This window comes from Nerophis ophidion, linkage group LG16 (assembly GCF_033978795.1).
Source record: "Nerophis ophidion isolate RoL-2023_Sa linkage group LG16, RoL_Noph_v1.0, whole genome shotgun sequence".
In the NCBI taxonomy this organism is placed as follows: Eukaryota; Metazoa; Chordata; class Actinopteri; order Syngnathiformes; family Syngnathidae; genus Nerophis; species Nerophis ophidion.
The window spans coordinates 42,996,918-43,018,564 of NC_084626.1; the positions used below are offsets into that span (position 1 = coordinate 42,996,918).

The window sequence follows — 21,647 nt, forward strand, 5'->3', positions numbered from 1 at the left end:
AGTTTTGCTAAAATGACTTAGTTGTGATTTCCCTCTCTGCATGAAAGTTTAAAAGTAGCATATATTAATGCAGTATAAAGAAGAATGTTTTAATGTAGACACATAGAATCATCATACTGCTGTGATTACATTTATACTTTTTAGGAATGCCTAATGTTAAAAATTTAAATAACCCTGTACAAAAAGGATAAATACTGTAAATACGCTTCTATAGACACATACTTAACATTTACTGCACATGCATACTTAACTCTCCTTCCAAATAGTACAACTATTCCTGGTAAAAGATCAAATGCTGACAATGGATTTAAAAGACTAATATTGCAAATGCTGTAGATCAGGGGTCTCAAACTCAATTTACCTGGGGGGTCACTGGATGCAGAAACTGGGCCGCGTGAAAAGATTTCTTTAAAAAAATCTAACAAGCACTTTTTAATGAATTCACCTTCTTTGAATGGCTTTCCCGCCTTAGCAACATACTTGCCAACTCTCGCAAACTTTCCGGGAAACACCCAGATATCAGTACCCTTACCGACAATCTCCCAGGGCAATCATTCTCCCGGTTTTCACCCGGGCAACAATATTAAGGTACGGTACTGACTTCAGCGTCCTCTACAACCTGTTGTCTCGTCCGCTTTTCCACCATGCAAACAGTGTGCTGGCCCCGTCACAAATTGTATGAGGCTTTTGAAGACCTACGGAAGTGACTGCAAGACATACTTGATCAACAGCCATACAGGTCACACTGAGGGTGGCCGTATAAACAACTTTATTACTGTTACAAGTATGCGCCACACTGTGAACCCACACCAAACAAGATTGACAAACACATTTTGGGAGAACATCCGCACCGTAACACAACATAAACACAACAGAACAAATACCCAGAATCCAATGCAGTCCTAACTCTTTCGAGCTACAATAGGGGGCCGGGGAGTGTATTATAGCCCGGAAGAGTTAGGGCTGCATTGGATCCTAGTTGTTTGTTCTGTTGTGTTTATGTTGTGTTACGGTGCACATGTTCTCCCAAAATGTGTTTGTCATTCTTGTTTAGTGTGGATTCACAGTGTGGCACATATTTATAAGTGCTAAAGTTGTTTATACGGCCACCCTCAGTGTGACCTGTATGGCTGTTGATCAACTATGTCTTGCAGTCGCTCATTGCGTCTACAGAAGTCAAATACAACATGTGGCTGTGCCGGCACGCTGTTGGTCCGGGTTGTAGAGGACACTAAAAGCATGCTGCCCCTTAATACTGATGTTTGGGTGAAGTTTGGGGGAATGATTACCCCTGGGGGGGGCACTAAAAATCAGGATTCTCCCGGAAAAATCTAGGGTGTACAATTATGATAATAATAATAATGATAATAATGATGGATTAGATTTATATCGCGCTTTTCTATTGTTAGATACTCAAAGCGCTCACAGAGAAGTGGGAACCCATCATTCATTCACACCTGGTGGTGGTAAGCTACATCCGTAGCCACAGCTGCCCTGGGGTGCACTGACGGAAGCGTGGCTGCCAGTTTGCGCATACGGCCCCTCCGACCACCACCAACCATTCATTCATCATTCATTCACCAGTGAGCAGCACCGGGGGCAAAGGTGAAGTGTCCTGCCCAAAGACACAACGGCAGCGATTTGGATGTCAATAAGTGGGACGCGAACCTGCAACCCTCAGGTTTCTGGCACGGCCGCTCTACCCACTACGCCAGGGGTGCCCATTACGTCGATCGCGAGCTACCAGTCGACCGCGGGGGGTGTGTCAGTCGATCTCCAGCCGGGCTTTTAAAAAAAATAGACCTAAAAATTAGTGATCATCAATCTTCACCAAGACGTCACTTAAATGACATTCACGGTACCGGAGGGTCTTGTGAGATGACGCTGGCTGCTGCAAGATCATTATTATGAAAATATGACCGAGAGGAAGGCGAGAAACTTTTTATTTCAACAGACTCTCGCGCCGTACCTTCCGTCAAAACTCTAAAGGCCGACTGCACATTTCCTATCTTCACAATAAAAGCCCTGCTTCATGCTGCCTGCGCTAACTAAATACAGAGTCTCGGAAAACTGGCGTGCACAAGCGATCCCTCAGAAAGCTGGCGTGCACATCACTTGTGCACGCCAGCTTTCCGAGACTCTTATTTTGTTTGCGCAGGCAGCATGAAGCAGGGCTTTTATTGTGAAGATAGGAAATGTGCAGTCGGCCTTTAGAGTTTTGACGGAAGGGACGGCGCGGCGCGAAGGTCTGTTGAAATAAAAAGTGTTTCTCGCCTTCCTCTCTGTCATTTTTTCATAATAATGAACTGGCAGCAGCGAGCGTCATCTCACAAGACCCTCGGGTGCCGTGAATGTCAATCAAGCAAGCTACGGAATTTGCCGCCAATGTTTTTCTTGTAAAGTGTATGGAAGCTGGATGAATTAGATGCCAAAAAATAACCACTTTCATGTGGTATTGTACAGAAAGGACAACTTTTTTTCTCCTCCATTTTAAAATGTGGGCGTTATCATCATTACTGTCTGATTCCAATCAATGCAAGTCATCAGAATCAGGTAATACACCAACTTATATTCTTGTCTTTGTGAAAGAAAGACATCTCTATGTGTTACACATGCTTGTATTATCATTAAACACATTTAACTTGTTTACAAAAATGTTTCTTTCATAAATAAATAAATATAAATTATAAATAGGAATGAGGTAGATCCCCTCGAGTTGGTCAATTGAAAAGTAGCTCGCCTGCAGAAAAAGTGTGAGCGCCCCTGCACTACGCCATGCCGCGTAAAGCGCCATTCATATAAAACTCGTGGGCCGCACCATCGTTAAATTTTCATAATAAGGTGCGGGCCGCGTGTTTGAGACCCCTGTACTAGATGCATGTTGACATTAGTAAGACATGGCAGTGTTATTGTTTCTAAAGCTTGAGCCAAGTTAGCAAATAAGTTATTTTAGGGACAGATGTCAAAAGTACTGCATACGGTACTTTGAATTAAACACTTGTTCTGATTTTTTAAGTTTGACTCGGCTTGAGGGTGTGTGTTTGTGTGCCAAATCCCCACAACCAAAATACCCATTCGGCCCAAAAAGTGTTTGTCATTCTTGTTTAGTGTGGATTCACAGTGTGGCACATATTTATAACAGTGTTAAAGTTGTTTATACGGCCACCTTCAGTGTGACCTGTATGGTTTGTTGATCAACTATGTCTTGCAGTCGCTCATTGCGTCTACAGAAGCCAAATACAACATGTGGCTGTGCCGGCACGCTGTTGGTCCGGGTTGTAGAGGACACTAAAAGCATGCTGCCCCTTAATACTGATGTTTGGGTGTAGTTCGGGGGAATGATTACCCCTTAAGGGGCACTAAAAATCAGGAGTCTCCCGGAAAAATCGAGGGTGTACAATTATGATAATAATAATAATAATAATGATGGATTAGATCTATATCGCGCTTTTCTATTGTTAGATACTCAAAGCGCTCACAGAGAAGTGGGAACCCATCATTCATTCACACCTGGTGGTGGTAAGCTACATCCGTAGCCACAGCTGCCCTGGGGTAGACTGACGGAAGCGTGGCTGCCAGTTTGCCCCTACCAACCATTAATTCACCAGTGAGGAGCACCGGGGGCAAAGGTGAGGTGTCCTGCCCAAAGACACAACGGCAGCGATTTGGATGTCAATAAGTGGGAAGCGAACCTGCAACCCTCAGGTTTCTGGCACGGCCGCTCTACCCACTACGCCAGGGGTGCCCATTACGTCGATCGCGAGCTACCAGTCGACCGCGGGGCGTGTGTCAGTCGATCTCCAGCCAGGCTTTTAAAAAAAATAGACCTAAAAATTAGTGATCATCAATCTTCACCAAGACGTCACTTAAATGACATTCACAGTACCGGAGGGTCTTGTGAGATGACGCTGGCTGCTGCAAGATCATTATTATGAAAATGTGACCAAGAGGAAGGCGAGAAACACTTTTTATTTCAACAGACTCTCGCGCCGTACCTTCCGTCAAAACTCTAAAAGGCAGACTGCACATTTCCTATCTTCACAATAAAAGCCCTGCTTCATGCTGCCTGCGCTAACTAAATACAGAGTCTCGGGAAACTGGCGTGCACAAGCGATCCCTCAGAAAGCTGGCGTGCACAAGTGATGTGCACGGCAGCTTTCCGAGACTCTTATTTACTTAGCGCAGGCAGCATGAAGCAGGGCTTTTATTGTGAAGATAGGAAATGTGCAGTCGGCCTTTAGAGTTTTGACGGAAGGGACGGCGTGAAAGTCTGTTGATATAAAAAGTGTTTCTCGCCTTCCTCTCTGTCATTTTTTCATAATAATGAACTGGCAGCAGCCAGCGTCATCTCACAAGACCCTCGGGTGCCGTGAATGTCAATCAAGCAAGCTACGGAATTTGCCGCCAATGTTTTTCTTGTAAAGTGTATGGAAGCTGGATGAATTAGATGCCAAAAAACAACCACTTTCATGTGGTATTGTACAGAAAGGACAACTTTTTTTCTCCTCCATTTGAAAATGTGGGCGTTATCATCATTACTGTCTGATTCCAATCAATGCAAGTCATCAGAATCAGGTAATACACCAACTTATATTCTTGTCTTTGTGAAAGAAAGACATTTATGTGTGTTAAACATGCTTGTATTATCATTAAACACATTTAACTTGTTAACAAAAATGTCTCTTTCATAAATAAATGAATATAAATTATAAATAGGAATGAGGTAGATCTCCTCGACTTGGTCAATTGAAAAGTAGCTCGCCTGCAGAAAAAGTGTGAGCGCCCCTGCACTACGCCATGCCGCGTAAAGCGCCATTCTTATAAAACTCACGGGCCGCACCATCATTAAATTTTCATAATAAGGTGCGGGCCGCGTGTTTGAGACCCCTGTACTAGATGCATGTTGACATTAGTAAGACATGGCAGTGTTATTGTTTCTAAAGCTTGAGCCAAGTTAGCAAATAAGTTATTTTAGGGACAGATGTCAAAAGTACTGCATACGGTACTTTGAATTAAACACTTGTTCTGATTTTTGAAGTTTGACTCGGCTTGAGTGTGTGTGTTTGTGTGCCAAATCCCCACAACCAAAATACCCATTCGGCCCTAGACAGGGAAGGAAAAAAAAAAAAAAAAAAAAAAAAAAAAAGCACACTTACCTTCTCTGCACAAACGCATGGCTTCGCGATTTTTCCCCGAGTCTTTGAAACTTTCCTCCGATTCAGCACCTGGGAGTGGGGGCGATCCGAGAGACAGGAATAAATACTGGCACTTGCTACCACTGGAGCTTCCTTCCCATTCCTGCCGACAAATGCATGCGAACGGCCGCGACTACAGCCAACTAGCGCCGGCGACTGTGGCGCTCCGGGCTGGCCTCGGCGTACGCAGTCGGGACGCGGAGGGAACTCACCGTCGTTGCCGTGGAGCTTGGCGGCGTCGACCCAGCTGCTCCAAGGCTGTCCCAGCATTATTTCTGGACTCGGCAAGGATCTCCGCTCCGCAACAGTCGCCATTGCTGTGGAGCTTTCTCCCCGCTGGATCGGCTGCTGCTGCTTCAGCTGCTGCCTGGCCGCTCGGCGCTGCTCCCCCCTGACGTCATCCTCGGCCCTTTCCGACATTCTTTCCGCTACAATGTAACAACACAGGAGTCAGCTCGGCGAAGGAGAGGACTTTCCTCATGATTGGCAACGCGCGTCACCCGAAATAACACGAATCGATGACACGGGCGTGTGGGCCACTCGGGAAGGGGTAATACGAGCCTCTCCGGCGGGGGTGTCCAAAGTGTGGCCCGGGGGCCGGTGGTGGCACGCCCTCAGCATGTTTGTTTATTATCAACCACCACACATGTTGTGTAAATTGATTGATTGATTGATATATTTTTATTTCAAATATGCAAAAAAACAAAAAAAAAAAAACAAGAGCAAGCATGATCCAATACAGTGCTATAGCCTTAACGGCTATTATAACAAAATGAAAACAATGGAGGATTAAAAAAAACATTTTTTACATATTTGAAAAGGAGTGAGAAGAAGTATACACTTATTTAATCCCACCCCTTTTCTTTAAATCATAAATTACTCTGAGCTCGAACTTCCTTGTTCACTCTATGTACAAACTTAATGAACTTGTATATCAATCAATCAATCAATGTTTACTTCCATCCATCCATCCATCATCTTCCGCTTATCCGAGGTCGGGTCGCGGGGGCAACAGCCTAAGCAGGGAAACCCAGACTTCCCTCTCCCCAGCCACTTCGTCTAGCTCTTCCCGGGGGATCCCGAGGCGTTCCCAGGCCAGCCGGGAGACATAGTCTTCCCAACGTGTCCTGGGTCTTCCCCGTGGCCGCCTACCGCTTGGACGTGCCCTAAACACCTCCCTAGGGAGGCGTTCGGGTGGCATCCTGACCAGATGCCCGAACCACCTCATCTGGCTCCTTTCCATGTGAAGGAGCAGCGGCTTTACTTTGAGTTCCTCCCGGATGGCAGAGCTTCTCACCCTATCTCTAAGGGAGAGACCCAAACTCATTTCGGCCGCTTGTACCCGTGATCTTATCCTTTCGGTCATGAACCAAAGCTCATGACCATAGGTGAGGATGGGAACGTAGATCGACCGGTAAATTGAGAGCTTTGCCTTCCGGCTCAGCTCCTTCTTCACCACAACGGATCGGTACAACGTCCAGATAACTGAAGACGCCGCACCAATCCGCCTGTCGATCTCACGATCCACTCTTCCCCCACTCGTGAACAAGACTCCTAGGTACTTGAACTCCTCCACTTGGGGCAGGGTCTCCTCAATGACCCTGCCCCAACCACTTGGGGCAGGGTCTCCACAATGTTTACTTATATAGCCCTAAATCACTAGTGTCTCAAAGGGCTGCACAAACCACTACGACATCCTCGGTAGGCCCACATAAGGGCAAGGAAAACTCACACCCAGAGGGACGTCGGTGACAATGATGACTATGAGAACCTTGGAGAGGAGGAAAGCAATATAAATTAAAGCTGCAAGCAGCGTTGGTCGGGGCCGCCTTTGGCTGCTGCCCCCAAGACCCACGGCCGGAAAAGCGTTAGAAGACGCAATTTTTTGCCAGACCTGATGTGTGTGTCAAGTTTGGTGAGTTTAGAAGCATTTTAAGGGGGTCAAATAACAGCTCAAAGACATTTTTTAGTAGACTTTGCACAGGGGTTCTTTGAAGCTGCGTAAAATCAAAACCTGACAACTTATCAAAACTCTGTTCAATACTTTTAATCAGAAGGGTTCAATCTCTCTCCCGTGCGAGTTTGAAGCCAAAACAACAAACGTATTCAGAGGAGATAATGTTTGAAGAAAGGTGACAGGTTTTTACAAAACGTTTGTTTTGAAGGGGGGATTGCAAACTTCCTGTTGATTTTTGTTGGGGGTTGTCAATCTATGAAATGTAGGTCTAAGCGAGACCTACATAGAGGTGTTTGTTTCATGTCCCTCCGACATTCTTACCGGAAGTTACAAGCAGTTTTGTCTGTGTTTTCTTCCTAGGAGCAGTTTTTTCAGTCTTTTATTCAAAAATAGCGCTAGAACGCAATTTTGAGTTTTGGGGTTTGGTTTTTTCATTAGATCGCAATATTCACCAGTCCTTATGTGTGCGCCAAGTTTGGTGACTTTTGAAGCATTTTAAAGGGGTCAAATTACAGCGCAAAGAGGCAAAAATTGCATTTTGTGCGAAAATTCTACTTTGAAGGGGTTTTTGCCAACTTCCTGTAGATTTTTGCTGAAAGAAGTGAGTGTATGAAAATTGGGTCTAAGTCAGACCTACATAGGAGTTTTTGTTTCATGTCGCTATGACATTCCTAACAGAAGTTACATGCAGTTTTGTCTGTAATTTTTTCATAGGGGGCGCTAGAGCGCAATTTTCATTTTGGGGGATTGTTTGCTTAATATGTCTGGAAGGTTTGCTATACCGACGTGTGTGTCAAATTTGGTGAGTTTTGAAGCATGTTAAGGGGGTCAAATTACAGCGCGTAGGTGCGGAATAATAATAAAACAGCAGTTTCAATAGGGTCCTGCGGACCCTAATAAATGATAAATATATACATACATATGCACACTACACACATACATAGCCACACCGTTACCACAAGTGCTCATGGAAATAGTATCGTGAAAAAAAGACAAAAAAACAGCAGTACCAGTGCCTCAATGGGCCAGCCCCTAACTCTTTTGTAACACAAGAAACCCAATATCAAAGCCCTTCTTCATGTCTGTACCTCTGGAATACCATGTACCTAAACTTCTTTTTAAACTGGTTTATGTTTGGACATTGCTTTAACTCCACATTCAAACCATTCCATAGTTTCACTCCACAGATTGAAATACAAAAACTTTTGATGGTCGTTCGACAACTAAGCATTTTGAAATTAAAATTTCCTATTAATTTTTGAATGCTTCCTGGGAGTTTATTTATTTTGGCTTTATACATTATTTGTGCAGTTTGATACAAAATAATATCATTAAATTTAAATATTTTTCACTGTAAGAATAGTGAATGAGTATGGTCCAGATATCCAACCTTGTTGATGATGCGTACAGCTCTTTTCTGAAGTATAGTTATTGAGTTTAATGAGCTTTTATAATTATTCCCCCAGACTTCCACACAGTAGGTTAAATATGGTAAAACTAATGAACAGTAGAGAATGTGGAGTGATTTGTGATCTAGAACCTGCTTTGCTTTGTTTATTGCTGAGATGCTTCTTGACAGCTTAGACCAGGGGTGCCCATTACGTCGATCGCGAGCTACCAGTCGACCGCGGGGGGGGTGTGTCAGTCAATCTCCAGCCAGGCTTTTAAAAAAAAATAGACCTAAAAATGAGTGATCATCAATCTTCACCAAGACGTCACTTAAATGACATTCACGGTACCGGAGGGTCTTGTGAGATGACGCTGGCTGCTGCAAGATCATTATTATGAAAATGTGACCGAGAGGAAGGCGAGAAACACTTTTTATTTCAACAGACTCTCGCGCCGTCCCTTCCGTCAAAACTCTAAAGGCCGACTGCACATTTCCTATCTTCACAATAAAAGCCCTGCTTCATGCTGCCTGCGCTAACTAAATACAGAGTCTCGGAAAACTGGCGTGCACAAGCGATCCCTCAGAAAGCTGGCGTGCACATCACTTGTGCACGCCAGCTTTCCGAGACTCTTATTTTGTTAGCGCAGGCAGCATGAAGCAGGGCTTTTATTGTGAAGATAGGAAATGTGCAGTCGGCCTTTAGAGTTTTGACGGAAGGGACGGCGCGAAAGTCTGTTGAAATAAAGTGTTTCTCGCCTTCCTCTCTGTCATTTTTTCATAATAATGAACTGGCAGCAGCCAGCGTCATCTCACAAGACCCTCGGGTGCCGTGAATGTCAATCAAGCAAGCTACGGAATTTGCCGCCAATGTTTTTCTTGTAAATTGTATGGAAGCTGGATGAATTAGATGCCAAAAACCAACCACTTTCATGTGGTATTGTACAGAAAGGACAACTTTTTTTCTCCTCCATTTGAAAATGTGGGCGTTATCATCATTACTGTCTGATTCCAATCAATGCAAGTCATCAGAATCAGGTAATACACCAACTTATATTCTTGTCTTCGTGAAAGAAAGACATCTATATGTGTTACACATGCTTGTATTATCATTAAACACATTTAACTTGTTTACAAAAATGTCTCTTTCATAAATAAATAAATATAAATGATATATATAAATGAGGTAGATCCCCTCGAGTTGGTCAATTGAAAAGTAGCTCGCCTGCAGAAAAAGTGTGGCCACCCCTGGCTTAGACTGTACATGTTTTATATGTGGTTTCCAGTTAATTTGATAGTCAATTGTAACTCCAAGGAATTTTATTTCAAAAACCCTTTCAAAAATGGTGAATAAAAACAGAATACAACGATCGGGAAATCCTTTTCAACTTATATTCAATTGAATTGATTGATTGAAATGACACTCTTATTAGTAGATTGCACAATACAGTACACCAGGGGTCACCAACGCAGGCACCAGGTCGCCCGTAAGGACCAGATGAGTCGCCCGCTGGCCTGTTCTAAAAATAGCTCAAATAGCAGCACTTACCAGTGAGCTGCCTCTATTTTTTTAAATTGTATTTATTTACTAGCAAGCTGGTCTCGATTTGCTCAACATTTTTCATTCTAAGAGAGACAAAACTCAAATAGAATTTGAAAATCCAAGAAAATATTTTAAAGACTTGGTCTTCACTTGTTTAAATAAATGCATTTATTTTTTTCTACTGTGCTTCTTATAACTTTCAGAAAGACAATTTTAGAGAAAAAATACAACCTTAAAAATGATTTTAGGATTTTTAAACACATACACCTTTTTACCTTTTAAATTCCTTCCTCTTCTTTCCTGACAATTTAAATCAATGTTCAAGTATTTTTTTTTTATTATTATAAAGAATAATAAATACATTTTGATTTAATTCTTCATTTAAGCTTCTGTTTTTTCGAATATTTGTGAAATATTTCTTCAAACTTATTATGATTAAAATTCAAAAAAAATATTCCGGCAAATCTGTAGAATCAAATTTAAATGTAATTTCAAAGTCTTTTGAATTTCTTTTAAAATTTTTGTTTTGGAAATCCAGAAGAAATAATGATTTGTCTTTGTTAGAAATATAGCTTGGTCCAATTTGTTATATTTCATAACAAAGTGCAGATTGGATTTTAACCTATTTAAAACATGTCATCAAAATTCTAAAATTAATCTTAAACAGGAAAAATTACTAATGATGTTCCATAAATTCTTTTTTTCGTTTTTTCAAAAAGATTTGAATTAGCTATTTTTTCTCTTCATTTTTTTCGGTTGAATTTTGAATCTTAAAGACTCAAAATTGAAGATAAACTATGTTTCAAAATTAAATGTTTTCTTTTTTTTTCGTGTTTTCTCCTGTTTTAAACAGTTCAATTAAGTGTTTTTTTATCATTTATTCTCTACAAAAAACTTCCGTAAAAGGAAAAAAAATTAACGACGGAATGACAGACAGAAATACCCATTTTTTCACATACATAGATTTTTTTATTAAAGGTAAATTGAGCAAATTGGCAATTTCTGGCAATTTATTTAAGTGTGTATCAAACTGGTAGCCCTTCACATTAATCAGTACCCAAGAAGTAGCTCTTGCTTTCAAAAACGTTGGTGACCCCTGCAGTACATATTCCGTACAATTGACCACTAAATGGCAACACCCGAATAAGTTTTTCAACTTGTTTAAGTCGGGGTCCACGTATAGACGGCAAAAACAAGATATTTAATACTCGAACTTAGAACCAATTTAAAAAATGTTTTTGCAAATAATCATTAACTTTGAATTTGATGGCAGCAACACGTTGCAAAAAAGTTGGCACATGGACATTTTTACCACTGTGTTGCATGGCCTTTCCTTTTAACAACACTCAGTAAACATTTGGGAACTGCGGAGACACATTTTTGAAGCTTTTCAGGTGGAATTCTATCCCATTCTTGCTTGATGTAAAGATTGATTGAAACTTGTATTAGTAGATTGCACAGTACAGTACATATAATGTAGAATTGACCACTAAATGATAACACCTAAATAAGTTTTTCAACTTGTTTAAGTCTACGTTAATCAATCATTCAGCTTAAGTTGTTCAACAGTCCGGGGTCTCCTTTGTCGTATTTTACACTTCATAATGCGCCACACATTTTCAACGGGAGACAGTTCTGGACTACAGGCAGGCCAGTCTACTACCCGAACTCTTTTACTGCTGTTGAAACACGCGCAGAATGTGGCTTGGCATTGTCTTGCTGAAATAAGCAGGGGCGTCCATGTTGCTTGGATGGCAACATATGTTGCTCCAAAAGCTGTATGTACCTTTCAGCATTAATGGTGCCTTTACAGATGTGTAAGTTACCCATGCCTTGGGCACTAATTTGATTGATTGATTGAAACTTTTATCAGTAGATTGCACAGTACAGTACATATTACGTACAATTGACCACTAAATGGTAACACCCCAATACGTTTTTCAACTTATTTAAGTCGAGGTCCAAGTAAATCAATTCATGGTGCAAATATCTACTATCAGCATAATGCAGTCATCACACAAGTTAATTATCAGAGTATACACATTGAATATTTTACAATACATCGGGATGGCGTGGTGCAGTGGAAGAGTGGCTGTGCGCAACCCGAGGGTCCCTGGTTCAATCCCCACCTAGTACCAACCTCGTCACGTCCGTTGTGTCCTGAGCAAAACACTTCACCCTTGCTCCTGATGGGTGCTGGTTAGCGCCTTGCATGGCAGCTCCCTCCATCAGTGTGTGAATGTGTGTGTGAATGGGTAAATGTGGAAGTAGTGTCAAAGCGCTTTGAGTACCTTGAAGGTAGAAAAGCGCTATACAAGTACAACCCATTTATCATTTACATACCATCAGAGATGTTGGCTTATGAACTTTGCACCTATAACAGTCCGGGTGGTTCTTTCCTCTTTGTTCTGGAGGACACGATGTCCACAGTTTCAAAAAGTGATTTGAAATGTGGACTCGTCAGACCACGGAACACTTTTCCACTTTGCATCAGTCCATCTTAGATGAGTTCAAAGCCGGCGGCGTTTCTGGGTGTTGTTGATAAATGGCTTTTGCTTTGCATAGTAGATTTTTCTAACTTGCACTTACAGATGTAGCGACAAATGGTAGTTACTGACAGTGATTTTCTGAAGTGTCCCTGAGCCAATGTGGTGATATTATTTACACCTTGATGTCGTTTTTTGATGCAGTACCGCCTGAGGGATACAAGGTGACATGCATTCAATGTTACGTGCAGTGACTTCTCCAGATTCTCTGAATCTTTTGATGATATTACGGACCGTAAATGGTGAAATCCCTAAATTCCTTGCAATGGCTGGTTGACAATTGATCATGAACTGTTGGACAATTTGCTCATGCATTTGTTGACAAAGTGGTGACCATCGCCCCACCCTTCTTTGTGAATGACTGAGCATTTCATGGAAGCTGCTTTTATACCCAATCACAGCACCTACCTCTTCCCAGTTAGCCTGTTCATTAATCAATTCATGGTAGGAGGTGTGTGGATATGAATCAGATCACATGCGGTGTGTCCTCAAATGTCAACGCTACTGCGCTCAAGTCGCATTCATCCGACCAGAATGTCATCAAAAAGCAATAAGCGGCATAATTATTCGCCAAAATAGACGGTTAAAAAATAAATAGTTAACAGAGCAGGAAAAAAAAGGTGCATACAATGTTTTCGGAACGCACGTAAAAGTTCCACCACTCCTCCTGTCTCCGACTGCTCGCCCACACGTTTTCATCGAATTTAAATATCCTGTATATTTGCCAGAGCCAAAACACTTCTCCCTGTTATCTTCCTCACGCAATAATTTAGTTCAGAAAATGTTGAGTTTGATTGCACATAATCCTCAAAATTGCCACAAAATGTGCCAGTATTGAGACTGACTAAAGTGGAAGCCATGTTTACATCAAAAGGTGCGATCTAATGACCGCATGCAGGTCACATTGCATTCACATTAGAAATTAACATTTTTTTTTCTAAGTAAACAGCCACAAAAAAATCTGAATTGCGGTGTGAACGTATCCATTAAAGTTAAAGTACCAATGATTGTCACACACACACTAGGTGTGGTGATATTTGTCCTTGTTCACCCTCTGGGAGGTGAGGGGAGCAGTGGGCAACAGCGGTTGGCGCGCCCGGCTATCATTTTTGGTGATTTAACCCCCAATTCCAACCCTAGATGCTAAGTGCCAAGCAGGGAGGTAATAGGTGCCGTTTTTATAGTCTTTGGTATGACTGAACTTACAGTATGACCTACCGATCTCAGGGCGGACACTCTAACCACTGGGCCACATTATTCACCAAAATAGACGGTTAAAAAATAAATAGTTAACAGAGCAGGAGAAAAAAAGGTGAATATAATGTTTTCGGAACGCACGTAAAAGTTCCACCACTCCTCCTGTCTCCGACTGCTCGCCCACACGTTTTCATCGAAGCAAAATATCCTGTAGATTTGCCAGAGCCAAAACACTTCTCCCTGTTATCTTCCTCACGCAATAATTTAGTTCAGAAAATGTTGAGTTTGATTGCACATAATCCTCAAAATTGCCACAAAATGTGCCAGTATTGAGACTGACTAAAGTAGAAGCCATGTTTACATCAAAAGGTGCGATCTAATGACCGCATGCAGGTCAGATTGCATTCACATTAGAAATAATATAAATTCTAAGTAAACGGCCACTAAACGGCTTGGGAGCCTTGGCTTGCTGGATGGACACATATCAAACATTTTAAAAAAAAGATCTTTATTTACAAGGTCTACATAGATAAGCTTGGTATCAAATTAAAGAGGAGACATTGAAGGTTACTCGAAACCTGAAAATGCACTTTGATACTGGATGAGAGTAAATAACGCTGAGTGCCTCGGGAGTTTTAGCAGTAGAGGAAAGGCTAAGTGTTAGTTTGTTGCTATAAGCCAGGGGTTGAGAACCTTTTTGGCTGAGAGAGCCATGAAAGCCAAATATTTCAAAATGTATTTCCGTGAGAGCCATATCATATTTTTTAAAACTGAATACAACCAAATGCGTGCATTTTTAAGTAAGACCAACATTTTCAGAGTATAATAAGTCTCTTTTTCTTTTTAATAACATTGTTATTCTGAAGCTAACCAATAATAAATAAAATGTCATGTCTGTTGATCATGTTTTTGTTTGGCCGTGTGCTGTTTGTCCTTTGGACTCTTTAAGTTCCTGTTTTTTTCCACTCCCTTGTCTGGTTTCCTTGGTTACTCATTTTGTCCACCTGTCTCTGGTGGACAAAAGGCCCGCTCACCTGCTTCCCGAGCACTAATCAGAGGCAGTATTTAAGCTCGTCTTTGCCAGTCAGTCGCCCTGTGCTGACTCGTTTCATGCCTTGCCATAGTTTCGTGCTTCATGCCATGCCAAGTAAGTTTTGTTTGATTTACGTTCTTAGTCTGTTTAAGCGTTAGCTTTGTTCTTTAGCCCAAGTTGTGCCTCCGCTGTGAGCGATTTTTGTTTGTATATTTTTTTTAGTTAAAATTAAATCATGTTTTTACCTAAATGCCATGTCCTGGGAGAACGACCCCGCAGCAAGCTGCAACCCCCCCCCCCATCGTGACATAAAATACTTCTTACCATTAATACAACTTCTTGAACAGGTGCGGTAGAAAACGGATGGATGGATATAAATGCATGAGAATGTTTTATGTTTTGCACGTTATTTTTAGCACTGTGATTACCAGCGAAATCATTCATAATTATTGCGTTAAGCAATGTCAGCTAAGATTTATCTGAGAGCCAGATGCAGTCATCAAAAGAGCCACATCTGGCTCAAGAGCCATAGGTTCCCTACCCCTGCTATAAGACTTAGACTTCCTTTTTTATTGTCATTCAAATTTGAACTGTACAGTACAGATAAGAACAACATTTTGTTGAATTATTTCATGGTAGTGCAAGATAAATAACAATAAGGTGCAGATATAAATAAATAGATTCCTGTACAGAAAAATATATTGCATGTTTGCATATGCATCCAGATTTATGGATGCATGTTATATTGTCTTTATATTCCAGTGAGTTAATCCATTTTGGGGCGGAATTGAGGGTATTATGATATAAGTGTTGTGTTGTATGAAATTATGCTGGTGTCAGCCTGCTTGATATTTTCCTCCATCTGTCCGTTTGAATGCTTGTGATAAGGATTTGTTTCTTTATTTGTTTGGTTGCGCAGGTTCTTCCGGTTTTGTGCATGCGTTTACTGCAAGCGTCGTGTGGCAGCAACCAAACTGCCCCCTGTATTGGGTACAGGATATTTTAATACGGTTAATAAATACAAGGGAAGGAATATCCAAAAGACATTTAAATAAAAAAATGTATGTGAAGCCCTATATGGGAATAAGTTTGACCATACCTGCGCTACAGTGTGCACTAGATAACAAAATGAGCTGAAAACCACACATTAAGGACATACAACATGTAGTGCAAGAACTGTTTCAATATGAATAAGGCAAAATAAATTCAAAAGATATTCTATGCCAGTGTTTTTCAACCACTGTGCGGCGGCACATTAGTGTGATGTGAGATACAGTCTGGTGTGCCATGGGAGATTGTCAAATTTCACCTATTTGGGGTAAAAAATATTTTTTGCAAACCAGTAATTATAGTCTGCAAATGATATGTTGTTGTTGAGTGTCCGTACGGTCTAAATATGGGCAGAGTAACCGTGTAATACTCTTCAATCACAGTAGGTGGCAGCTGGTAAGCTAATTGCTTTGTAAATGTCGGAAACAGCGGGAGGCAGTGTGAAGGTAAAAAGGTATTTAAAGCTTAAACCAAAAATAAACAAAAAGGGAGTGCCCCTAAAAAAAGGCATTGAAGCTTAGGGGAGGCTATGCTGAACGACATTAAAACTGAATTGGCTACAAAGGAAACAAAAACAGAATGCTGGACGACAGCAAAGACTTACTGTGGAGCAAAGGTGGCGTCCACAATGTACATCCGAACATGACATGACAATCGACAATGTCTCCACAAAGCATAAAAAAAATTAGATGCGGGAAATATCGCTCAAAGGAAGACATGAAACTGCTACAGGAAAATACCAAAAAAAAGAGAAAAAGCCACCAAAATAGGAGCGCAAGACAAGAAGTAAAACACTACACACAGGAAAATAGCAAAAAAGTCCTAATAAGTCAGGGTGTGATGTAACAGGTGGTGACAGTACACCTACTTTGAGACAAGAGCTATATTGATGCATGCTTAGTTATGCTTTAAAGTCATATCCAACAATTGCGACAACAACTTTTTACTGTCAACTGAGTTTACTTTTTTAATGATTTCTGCTGGTGGTGTGATACCACATTTTTTCAACGCAAATAATGTGCTTCGGCTCAAAAAAGGTTGAAAAACACTGTTGTATTCTGTACTGCAGTCGTACCATACCAGAGTTACTGTTTATAAATATGGGTAAATCATTATAAAACTACACAGCACTTACTAAAACTCCAGGAGAAATTCATTAGAATAATCCATATAGGAAACACATAATTTATCTATTCATTAAATCTAAAACATTGAAATATTCAGACCTTACATAAAAGTCATGTACAAAGCAAACATTGAGCTGCCAAGAAATGGGCATTAGTTCCTCTTGACGAGAGGAGAAAAATGCAATATAAGGAATAAACACAATATAAAGCACTTGTATTCATGCACAGCACTGAAAATATTTAGTTTATGTGGAATTAAACTATGGAATGGATTAAGTATGGAACTTAAACTAGGTACAAACATGACCCAGTTTAAGAAACAGTAGCATATGCTGCTCACAAAGTATAGCAATATTCATTGACTGCAGTCACCATCAAACTCGTATTATGTGACAGGGGCGAGACCAGACAGGTTCTGCTTCTTCCCACTTTTTTGGACATTTGACAATTCCAGCGCAGATGTGATTGTTTGATTGTGCTTATAAATTAATAATAAATAAATGGATTTCGACTATACGAGCTGACTGGGGAAAAGGGTCTGTGCTCCGCAACAGAGCTATTTAAAACGAGTTTTTCTTGCAAAGCAAATACATTAGTAATGTTAATTATTATAAAACACATAGTTGTAATTATAGCTGACATTAGAACTATAAATTGACAGTCCCCTTTCAAGTTTGAATGTGAACGTTAAGAGTGTGAGGTTACTAGATCAAAGCATTCTTTTAAATCCATAGATACTTTGCAAAAGGAGGCCCGGGGCACACTCAAATAAGAGTGAGTTAGTAATCTTACACTTGATTTTAAACACATTCAATAAGAATCTCGGACCTACTTATGGTTTAACAGTAGGGGTGTAACGGTACACAAAAATTTCGTTTCGGTACATACCTCGGTTTAGAGGTCAAGGTTCGGTTCATTTTCCGTACAGTAAGAAAACAACAAAATTTGTAAACAATGGCTTGATCCTTTTAACACTGTGAACACTATAATAATTCTGCCCACATTAAGCCACATTAAACAGCCTCAAGTTGTTGCTTAGAATAAATAAAATGACCAAACTTTTCTTCTACATATAAAAAGTGCAACATTAAACAGTTTCAAGTCAACTCATCATGCTTAACTTATTACAGCATTTGGGAAGCCTGTAGTTGACTTTTATTATGTAAATGTTATATTTTTATCCACATGAGATAGCAGGGACCCTGCCATTCAAAACTAGGCTGCTACATTACTAATGATTCATGTAACTATAGCTGAAAAAAATAGTACAGTAGCAATAAGAGACACTATTCATCCCTGAACACCATGGAGTTCATGTAGGCTGTATGATGCACTTACATTATTATATACACTATCAGAGACAGAAACTCTTCATTTAACATAATGTCCTTTTTTGCTGCTTCAACACAGCACAAATGAGCTAACGTTACGCTAAAAGCTAATTAGCCTTCACCTCAAGCCAGGACTGCGAGCGAGCTGAGCTGCAGTTTAAGTTTCAAGAACAGGGGTCGGGAACCTTTTTGGCTGAGAGAGCCGTACAAGCCAAATATTTTTTAAAGTATTTCTGTGAGAGCCATATAATTGATTTATTTTTAACACTGAATACAACTATATGAGTGCATTTTTAAGAAAGACCAACATGTTTAGAGTATAATAAGTCTCTTATTCTTTTTAATAACATTTTTATTCTGAGGCTAACCAACAATAAAAAAAAAAACACTTCTTACCATTAATGCGACTTCTTGAACAGGTGCGGTAAAAACCGAATGGATGGATGAAAATGCATGAGAATGTTTTATATTTTGAACGTTATTTTTGACGCTGTGATTACCAGCGGAATTATTCATTACATATCGTGTTAAGCAATGTCAGCTAAGATTTATCCGAGAGCCAGGTGCAGTCATCAAAAGAGCCACATCTGGCTCTAGAGCCATAGGTTCCCTACCCCTGTTCTAGAAGGTCAATGGGCTCGTAGTGATGTTGGTAGTAGTTGACTTGGAAGTGTTTAGTATCATTTGGGGAGAGTCTGCTGACTTGTGCTCACCTGCTAAACACCTATCTGCTCGACGCTGAACCATTTACTACATGCACTCTGAGTACGCACTGCTGATTGGTTGTTACCGCTCTGAATACGCACTGCTGATTGGCTGTTACCGCTATGGTTGTAACCAATCAGATGGCTGTGTGGGTAGGACACTGCTGGGTGCTGTGTAGAAGACAAAGGCATAAAGCAGAGGAGCTCATTAAGACTTTAGCTTAGGCGGCTACTTCATATGTTAGTGTGGAAACTCGTTCGGTACACCTCCGCACCGAGCCGAAACCCCAGTACCGAAATGGTTCAATACAAATACACGTACCGTTACACCCCTATTTAACAGATCAACAAACTTGTCAAATTATATGAAACCATGTGTTCATGACAAAGATTATGATTTATAGCTTAGGTCAGGCTGATTAGGTAAATATGAAGCAACTGTGGGACGCTGGAATATAAATTCTCGGGGCATCCAATCGATTGCGACTGGACTGTTTGGTTTGTGTTGTTTACAATGTAAACAAAGTTCAGTGTCATCCAGGTCTTAATCAGATTACCGTATTTTTCGGACTATAAATCGCAGTTTTCTTCATAGTTTGGACGGGGGTGCGACTTATACTCCGGAGCGAGTTATGTGTGAAATTATTAACATATTACCGTAAAATATCAAATAATATCATTTATCTCATTCACGGAAGAGACATGTCAGCAATCGTCATGCACATGTCAACCAATAAGAATTCGGCGGGGGAGGGTCATGGCAGAAGTGCAATGTGGGTCGTGGAATGCTAACTGCTATATTCTATATGTGAAGTGAAGTGAAGTGAAGTGAAGTGAATTATATTTATATAGCGCTTTTCTCAAGTGACTCAAAGCGCTTTACATAGTGAAACCCAATATCTAAGTTCCATTTAAACCAGTGTTTGTCTGTAATTTTTTCCTAGAGGGCGCTACAGCGCAATTTTCATTTTGGGGGATTGGTTGCTTAATATGTTGGGAAGGTTTGCTATACCGACGTGTGTGTCAAATTTGGTGAGTTTTGAAGCATGTTAAGGGGGTCAAATTACAGCGCGTAGTTGAGGAATAATAATAAAACACAGCAGTTTCAATAGGGTCCTTGGCCCATGGCAAAGGACTCCAAGGACCCTAAATACTGCACCTAACTGGTTCGATAAGTAGCCCTGCATGTCTTACACAACTATCCACGTCTTCTTAGTGATCATAATTAACTGCAGCTGCTTGCTTTGGAAATCCAACGAATGGTTCAACTCATTCATGGAGCAGGTGGGTAAAGTGTCTTGCCCAAGGACACAACGGCAGTAATTAGGATGCCACAAGCGGGAATCGAACCTGCAACCCTCAAGTTGCTGACACGGCCACTCTACCAACCGAGCTATGCCGTAGCAATTAAAATGGATGATTTCATCGTTGGCGGTAACTTATAAAAACTGAAAAGGACTGAACAAAAATGGCATCGAAAAGGAAATCATCATGCACTGCAGATTACACAATATCAAATAATATTTTTTATCTCATTCGCGGAAGAGACAAAGAAAATGTCAGCAATCATCATACACACGTCAGCCAATAAGAATTCGACGAGGGAGGGTCATGGAATGCTAACTGCTATATGCTACTGCCGTAGCTATTAAAATGTATCATTTCATCGTTGACGGTAACTTATAAAAACTGAGAAGGTATAACAAAAATGGCACCGAAAAGGAAAACATGTACTGCAGATTACAAACTGGACGTAGTGAAATATGCAGCAGAAAACGACAAAAGGAAGCGGCGCATACCTTTGGAGTTGGCAGAGTTGTTTAGAAGCGACATAGAGGAAGAAGATTTCATGGGATTTATCGATTAGGAGTGACAGATTATTTGGTAAACATATAGCATGTTCTATATTTTATAGTTATTTGAATGACTCTTACCGTAATATGTTAGGTTAACATAGCAGGCACCTTCTCAGTTGGTTATTATGTGCATTGCTTCGGGACTACCATATTTCCTCGAATTGCCGCAGGGCATATAGGTCAAACTCGCTTGGCAAAATAATTAGCGCATGCTTAGTATTACCGCCTGGTCAAACTCGTGACATCACGAGTGACACTTCCCCTGTCATCATTTTAAAAAGGGAGGAGGCCGATTTCAATACCAGTAATTTTAAATCGCATAAAGGGAAGAATATTAAGAGCTATTCAGCAGAATTTAACGTCCAAGCTCACATCACACAAAATTTTTTACTGCATGCCTTTGGTAAGTGCCGGAGTGAGAAGAGGTTTTAAAATAATTAGCGCATGGTTACTTTTACCGCATGCCTTTGATAAGCGCAGGAGTAAGAAGAGGTTTTAAATTAATTAGCGCCCCGGCGACGATTCAAGGAAATACAGTAATCAAGACCAGTTCTTATGCCTCCATTATGCGTTTTGAAATTAGACGAAAAATTTAACACCTCATTACCTATACGAGCTGGCTGCATTTACACCACCTGTTGGGTGTTGTCATAGCAACATAATGTAGATAAGGGGATATTTTTATGTATATATATGTATGTATGTATATATATATATATAG

The 21,647-nt window shown here is 40.7% G+C and overlaps 1 protein-coding gene across 2 annotated transcripts in view; it reads right to left on the reverse strand.

Moving 5' to 3' along the window:
• The window catches only part of LOC133535427 (ataxin-7), a 127,633-nt gene that overhangs the window by 92,142 nt on the left and 13,844 nt on the right, over positions 1 to 21,647 (reverse strand). For both annotated transcript variants that reach the window (XM_061875259.1, XM_061875258.1), the window contains exons 3-4: positions 5,408 to 5,623; positions 5,157 to 5,225 (exon numbers count right to left, since the gene is read on the reverse strand). In XM_061875259.1, coding sequence (XP_061731243.1) covers positions 5,157 to 5,225; positions 5,408 to 5,615 — 277 coding nt within the window. In that variant the 5' untranslated portion in view covers positions 5,616 to 5,623. The remainder of the gene's footprint in view (positions 1 to 5,156; positions 5,226 to 5,407; positions 5,624 to 21,647) is intronic.